This window comes from Asterias rubens, chromosome 1 (genome assembly GCF_902459465.1).
Source record: "Asterias rubens chromosome 1, eAstRub1.3, whole genome shotgun sequence".
In the NCBI taxonomy this organism is placed as follows: Eukaryota; Metazoa; Echinodermata; class Asteroidea; order Forcipulatida; family Asteriidae; genus Asterias; species Asterias rubens.
Window position 1 is genome coordinate 22,244,427 of NC_047062.1, and position 7,881 is coordinate 22,252,307.

At 39.3% G+C, this 7,881-nt stretch overlaps 1 protein-coding gene across 1 annotated transcript in view; it reads left to right on the top strand.

Moving 5' to 3' along the window:
- LOC117293462 (hypoxia-inducible factor 1-alpha-like) overlaps positions 1–7,881 on the top strand; it is a 29,176-nt gene that overhangs the window by 17,337 nt on the left and 3,958 nt on the right. Inside the window, exons 7-13 of the mRNA XM_033775810.1 lie at positions 355–502; positions 1,563–1,705; positions 4,337–4,563; positions 4,973–5,065; positions 5,660–5,805; positions 6,317–6,855; positions 7,445–7,551. Of these exons, the coding sequence (XP_033631701.1) occupies positions 355–502; positions 1,563–1,705; positions 4,337–4,563; positions 4,973–5,065; positions 5,660–5,805; positions 6,317–6,855; positions 7,445–7,551 (1,403 nt within the window). The remainder of the gene's footprint in view (positions 1–354; positions 503–1,562; positions 1,706–4,336; positions 4,564–4,972; positions 5,066–5,659; positions 5,806–6,316; positions 6,856–7,444; positions 7,552–7,881) is intronic.

Consider the following 7,881-nt stretch of genomic DNA (forward strand, 5'->3'; position numbering starts at 1 on the left):
GAAATTGTCTGTGTGAGTAGTTGAGGCTCTGAGAAGAGCCGGTTTCTTCTCGGATGTTTCAATCACTGTGCTGTACTGTGCAACAAGGGTGTTTTTTCTTTCATTCTTCTCTTGCAACTTCAATGACCAATTGAGTCAAAATTTGTTATTTTATGCATGTTGGGATACACTAAGTGAGAATACTGGTCTTTGACAATTACCAAAGGTGTCCAGACACTTTAAGTATCATTATTATTGACTATATATGCTGCTATCAATTTTTGCTAATGATTCTGTCTTTTGTTATTGTGAGTACTGAAATAAATATTTTTGAATTTAATTGAATTGTTTGTCCATGTTTTTGTTTTCATGCAGTGTTCGCCAAGGGGCAGGCCTCCAGTGAGAAGTACAGATTCCTTGCTAAGAAGAGCGGATACGCCTGGATGGAGACCCAAGCTACGGTCATCTATAACAGCAAGACCAACAAGCCACAGTGCGTGGTTTGCGTCAACTACATGATCAGGTATGTGTTTGTTTAAAAGAATATGAAATGTTCTAGCTTATGTGTCCCCACTATGAACACCAGGGCTCAATTTCATAGAGCTGCTTAAGAAATTTCTCAACAATTTTCTGCTTAGCAGAAATAAAGGGTACCAGTAAAAAATGTGTACATGTGACACGGTAGCTTGGCTGGTAACCTTATTCTGGTAAGCATAACTTACTTTGTGCTTAGCTACTTTTTGTGCTTGCGCAGCTTTATGAAAAAGGGGCCCTGGGCACAAAAAGTAGCTTAGCACAAACAAAGAAGTGCTAACTAGAATGTGGTTACCAGCCAAGCTAACATTTCACATGTACAATTTTTGACTGGTATTCTGTTTATTTCTGCTAAGCAGAAATGTGTTAAGAAAACTTTTTTTTCTGCTTAAGCGGCTCTATGAAATTGGGCCCAGATTGCACACAAATGTGTAAATTATTGGTGACTACAGAAATTGATTCATGTAGAATTTTTTTAAGCTGCAGTGAAATGCCTTTTGAATTTCTTTTGAAAAGCTCATTCTCTTCAAATTTGTGGAGGCAGTACATGCCTTGTGAGCGCCGAGGCAGCTCAAGCTGTAATACTCCCCAGGGAGCGGAGAAAGATTTAAAGGGAATTTTATTGGTCTAATGACCAGGGGGCTAATGTAAAGTGCATTGTTACGGTAATTGTAAAATGCGCTATGAACTAGTTATTATTCAGTTATGAACCCTTTGAGTATTTTGAGTGAGACAAGGGTTACCATGACCCCAAGTTGACCTTTTAATCTCGTTTGAAATTTTCTTTTGATTCAATATCAGAATGAAGACCAGGTTGTTCAAGTGGGAAAAGGCCTGCCAAGGGTCAAGTAATTTATATCTTAAAATCAGACCAACCTAAAGCTTTGAGGCCCTTAATCGAAACAAAACAAGAGGAATAGCTTTGTGTTAGTTGACAAACACTTAAACTCTAGTAATTGTTATTATTTCAACGACATTAGGAAATACATTTTAAAATGAAGTTTCTTTCTTTCATAATTTATGATTATTTATGATTGTTTTTCCCGTAGTGGTGTGGAGGATGACCAAGCAGTGATTTCCACACATCAGTTGGATGAAGGGATACAGTTAAGCACAGAGGAGATCTTCGTGCAACGCCCAGACGACCTCGACGACGACGACGTCTTTCCACTTTACCTCACTGGATCAAAGAGTAAGTCCCAGATTTTGTTTCCATATATCACCACTAGACAATCTGTTAATGCATGAATGGGATACAAACAATGACAAATGGAGGGCACCAGGAAAAGGGCCAAAGCTTTACACATGACCTTATCATCATGTAAAAAGCATTTAAAGGGAAGGCATGATAATCACTCTTAAAATTAATGGCAATACAAACTTTTGGCTTAAATCATACAGCAGCTTCTGGTAGTGTAAAGCATTTTGAGAAACAATTCACTTCAAAGTAATGTGGTTATGTAAACAGATATCTGTTTTATGCCCAAAAATTGAATCTGAGAATGCTTCTCAGATTGTGTATTCCTATTGGTTATTCTTCCTGCGTGGACATATTTATTCGCTCTGGAATTTCGGCGTTATCTAAAAAAAAGGCGACCACCAATAAAAATGAAATTTTCAAATGAGAAAGTTATTGTATACATCTACATTTATAAATGCTTTGAACAATCAAACGGTTGCAAAACCGAAGGTTATACTTTGCCAAAACTTTACACATTTCATCTCTTTTCATGCTCCCCATGAAATAATTTTGTGGGATAAAATGATTTTACACATCACTTCCAGATTTTGTTTGGAGCAAAATTCACTGCACTAGTTTGTGCATTGGGAGAACCCTTGTACACAAACTTATACTACTTGTGGTGAGGCGTTCTGTTTGGTGTCAAAAACAGGAAAGACGGATCTACTCTTTAAATCTGCAATGCGGTCATTTCCATTTTGTCACCTGTCTCTTTAACCCAACACTCCCTTGAGTTATTGACGAGGATCCTTCCTATCACTCGAAACCATCCGCAATAACGGCAATGCCAAACAGAAACTCAAACTGTGGTGTTATTCAGACCCCATACGAACAAAAATAATCGGTTTACAAGTGCAATCCTCGGTCGAACAATACCAAACAAAACAAGCTGTTTTTGAAGGGTGGGTAGCGCTTATGAGGGACATGCATTTCTGAAATTTCTACCTAGGAAGATGGGCAAAATAGCACAATAATCCCCCGTGACCTTTCATACAGCTAATGTCTGCCTATGTGGGGCATATCCAGTAGTATGTAAACTGACACACACTGCGGGATGACGTAAATGGCTATAACTACAGCAGGATTATTCAGTGCCTGGGGCTGGATCAATATTTCCAGCTCGGAATGTTGAGAGGAGTTGATTTATATAGAATGTAGGGCAAGGACGGTGGGGGGGGGGACGGGATAATGAATAAGGGAACCTGGTTAATATTATCGTGGTTGAATTCTGGACCAAGGAGCTTGAGATGAATGTTTTGGGGGGTTTTAAGATGAATGTTTTGGGGGGTTTTAAGATGAATGTTTTGGGGGGTTTTAAGATGAATGTTTTGGGGGGTTTTAAGATGAATGTTTTGGGGGGTTTTAAGATGAATGTTTTGGGGGGTTTTAAGATGAATGTTTTGGGGGGGTTTTAAGATGAATGTTTTGGGGGGTTTTAAGATGAATGTTTTGGGGGGTTTTAAGATGAATGTTTTGGGGGGTTTTAAGATGAATGTTTTGGGGGGTTTTAAGATGAATGTTTTGGGGGGTTTTAAGATGAATGTTTTGGGGGGTTTTAAGATGAATGTTTTGAAGGGGGTTTTAATATGAATGTTTTGGGGGGTTTTAAGATGAATGTTTTGGGGGGTTTTAAGTTATATCCTTGGGAGCACCTACGCAGAGTGGTGTATGAATGTGACATTGTTGTTGCATTTTTCTAATTATTCATTACTCTGCTGAAAATCGCTTTGTGACAGTGTAAATTGAACAACTTTTTTAATGTAAACATCATCAAAGAATGTACCATTTATAGAAAGTGTGGGATGATGATTAAAGGCACTGGACACTTTTGGTAATTACTCAAAATAATAAAAGCTTACTTGGTAATGAGCAATGGAGAGCTGTTGTTGGACATTGTGAGAAACGGCTCCCTCTGAAGTAACATAGTTTTTGAGAAATCGCCTTTTATTATTCATCTAAAAGCACACTTGATTGTTTTGCAACTTCGATGACCAATCAAATCAACATTTAAACAGACTTGTTATTTTATGCATGTGTTGGGATGCACCAAATGAGAATACTGGTCTTTGACAAAAGGTGTCAAGTGCCTTTAAGTATTGTTTCATTAATCTTTTTGAGGTACCGGGCAAAATCGTGTATGTATTCATCTTTTAATATGATTTCCCTTGGTATATTTTTTGCTGGTATTTTGCTGGTACTTTTTTTCAACAGGATTCATCAGTAAAATGTGTTACTCAGTATGTACATTTTTGACTATGATAATATTGGGATGTGCAGTGTATGTATGTGAAATCAGGCCGAACCAGGGGAGAGATATTCAATTCAATTCAATTTGTTTTAATTTTTTTGTCCTAGATCAGGCAGTTACTAAAGATTGGGCAGCTCCATAATAAAAACAGTTATAACAAACCAAAAAGGGTAATACCACAATGAAAGAAGTATACAAGTAGCATACATATTCAAAAATAAATTATAACAATACTTATATTGGTGTGTAGCTAGGGTTATTTTTCAAAAAGAAATTTCACCAATTTCTTTTTGGGAGTTTTGATTTTTACTTGGATATTTTTTTTTTGCCTCTAGGCAAAGTGGCCAATCCAGAGGATCTGACCTACCTGGCCCCTACTCCGGGCAGTGCCATGGTACTATTGGACTTCACTACCCCGCTGCCCAACCTCTCTAAGACTACTGAAGCCCAAGAGCTGCAGCGACAGGACAGTCAGACCCAGGACTTTGTGCCGTTCTTTCCGTTTGTAGCCCTGGACACGATCCCGGAGGACCAACAGTCATCGGATGGAGGGACAAACCAGGTTAGTAAAAAAAAATGCTGAATTTTGTCTGCTCTGAAATTGTGCATTACTTTGTATGCATGTCACTCCAACCTTGCTTCCAACTGTTCAAGCCTGAACTGAACAGTCCCCTAATTTGTAAGACGGTATGACCAACTTTAATGCAGTCAAATCATATTCACCTTCTTGACTTTTCTTTTCAAATTTTGAGTCGCATTTATCTTTATAGTTTCCCATGCTCAAATATTTTCCCTTCAACCCACAGTTTTTACTAGAGGAAGTCTTGGTGTCTTTTAAGTACCCTGATTCTTTTGTCATGTAAAAGTATTGTAAGTGCATAATTTCGACACCCAGTTTTTAAATTTTACCAAGTTCTGGCCAAAACCTTGCTTCAAACCACGCACCTTTCAATCCATTTTATATCCTACAGGAGCCCTCTCAAACACCAGACTTGATTCTTCCTGAAACCAAATCACACATGAGATCAAGCAGAGACCCCCTGTTGTTGGATGGCTTCATGGAGGTAAGACTAAATGAGTAATTGAAGTAGGCTTTAGTGCAAGAACATTTTGCTCAGTGGAAACTTGACCAGCCCAAATGATGTGTGATTTCTCATTCTTTCTAGACTGTATTGAATAACCCCTTTTTGCTATGAAAGTCGCCATCTTGTAGGGCAAACCGTATGTGCGTCCAAACGCGTACAGCATCGAAGCACGCAGCACGCAGCACGCAGATTTCCCGGTTAAATTTCTACAGCACATGCACGCACACACGCACACGCACACACGCCATCTTGTAGGTCAGATATTTTAGCCCCTTTAAAAATCATATCAAACATTGACACTTTTACTGATATTTTATTTTGTATAGTTAATTTTTTACAATGTTTTCATTCTTGCATAAATTGTCCAAAGCTGTCTTGCACTTTATCCATTAACCATTCAGTGCACCCAGATTTTTGTGTGCACTTTTTTTGAGACGGTACGTTAATCTGGAGGGCAATGGTTCAAGTCCTGCTCCAGTCAATTTGTCTTTGTTCAAACCAAAACTATTTAAAACTTACCCAGTCAGGTTTATTACTCGACACTTTTTTAATCGGTTGAATATTATTTTGCAGAACCCGGCCCAACTGGATGACCTGTCCAAGAGGGCGCCCTACATCTCCCTGAGCGATGACTTTGACTTCAATTGTGACCAGCAGCTGAGTGATGCTGAACTTCGTGATGATTCTTGGGAACCAGTCAACATCTTCGGGAGCAACGTGTAAGTACCTCTTATAAAATGACCATGAAGTTGAATTCCAGTGAGGTTTGATTAAATTTATTTTTATTTGCCAGCAAACATAAGCAAAAATTGGAAGTCAAAGGATCTACAAGAACAAATAATACAATAGTTTTAAGAAGAAAGAATACAAAAAATCTAAAAACACCAAGCAAAGTACCCAGGAACCATGCTTGACAGGCGGATACATGTAGGAAACAACCTCCAGTGTGGGTGGTACACTAAAACGATTAGAAGCAAAACAGCAAACAAACAACACTGACAGGGAAAGCCAATACTGACAGTAGGTCTCTTACAAAGTGGATGGCCATTTGGTTCTTAAACCCCCCAAAAAGGCCATGGATTAGATTCACCTTGTGACTCAACAAAAGATGTACTCGTGCATTAAAGGTGTATGAGATAGCATTTGTGACTGAAAATTTAAAAAAGCCCTTATTTGTTATACTCTGCTCACTTAAAAAATGATCTTTCCTTTTCTCGCTTTGATCTCCAGTAAAAACAACCCCTGTGTTGTCTCTGTTGGCTCGCCATCAGTGTCCGATGACAGGCAAGACTTGTTGAGTCCTTTGCCGTCAGATGGCCACACCGGCCCGTCCACACCCTACAGTCAGATTTCCGTGGGCTCCCCAATGACACCTGTAAAGAAGCTCTGCCAGAGTATGCCCAATCTCTGGGTGACCACCGACGATTGCGGGGATGGAGAACTGTCCGTGCAGTCGCCGGGTAAGTACATGTGGCCGAGCCCGCAGCTCCAACAACCATCTCCTCTGGTCAGCCCCACTGGATCGCAAGCCCTCGACGAGGGTAACTACTACATCGATCTGAACAACCAGAGTAAGGAGTTTTCTCCGCAACTGGCCGTGAAGAGAAAGCGGGAGACTCAAGATGTCCAGCCACTCTTCAAGATGGCGAGGAGGGAGAACCAAGGTCAAGAAGCTGGGGCGTCATTCGACGGAGGAGGGAGCGAGATGGGCGGTGCGGGATGGAAGACTGGGAAAACTGGTGTGGAGCTTGAGGCTGCTCAACCTCCAAGTAAGTACTGGCAAATGGAATGACAGTTTCCTATCAGTTTTGTGATGTGGTCTCATCTCCCTGAAAGTGTTATCAATCATAAACTATAGTTGATAATGTTGTTAAGATCACGTAATGTAAATCTACTTGTTATAACTTGTAAAAATGTAGCTCCATGTACATGTACCTTGCAGGCAAAATAATGAACGCTTCGATACTGCCCCTGGGGGGGGGGGTGATTAAAGCTCTGTATAAGAGTTGGGGAGGTAGTGCCTTCTGCTCTACCAGCCAGGCTTCTGATTGATGATACCCAAGCCAACATCTGTATGGACTGTAAAGGGGGGTAACGGCCCCTGGAAAAATAGTTGTAGCCCACACCTTGAGTGGGCCTTCAGGCCTTGTGTGTCTGGCAACTTGCAAAAGAATAAGAACCCACTGTTTATTATTATTACTTTAAGTAAATCTATGCAATAAATTATTTTATTGTTCAACACAGTTTTTTATTATTAGATTTTTATGTTTTATTTTAAAGATAACAAATGCTAATGGTCAACCTTGCCCCGAACAGAGAAATCATATCAGTAACCAAGCTTTTTAAAATTTCTTTCAGGTGATGAAGGGATGAGTGGTTTACAGTCACTGCTATTCCAGCAGGATGGCACAAACATCAACAATTTATTTGGACACTCCCTGCTCTTACAAAAGGTTGCACAGCAGGTGAGAACTATAGCTAGACCATGACATACTGGAAGAGAAATATTGTAAGCTGTCCTAAGCAGTGTTTTGAATTGGAGCTCGTCATGCTAATTTTCTGATTCATTTATATTTAAATGCTGTTCCTGCATACTGGCATCAGAATAATTATTCAATATAACAGAAACATGTATACTTTTTATTTGTTTATTTGTTTGTTCATTTAATTAAAAATGTTCAATGGCAGCCAAAGGCTGAAATGTGAATATTTTGTACATCAAGTCAAAAAGGAAAGCTAGTAAAATGTGCAGACAAGAAAAAGAAAAAAAAGTCTAAATACACAAGGCACAAATT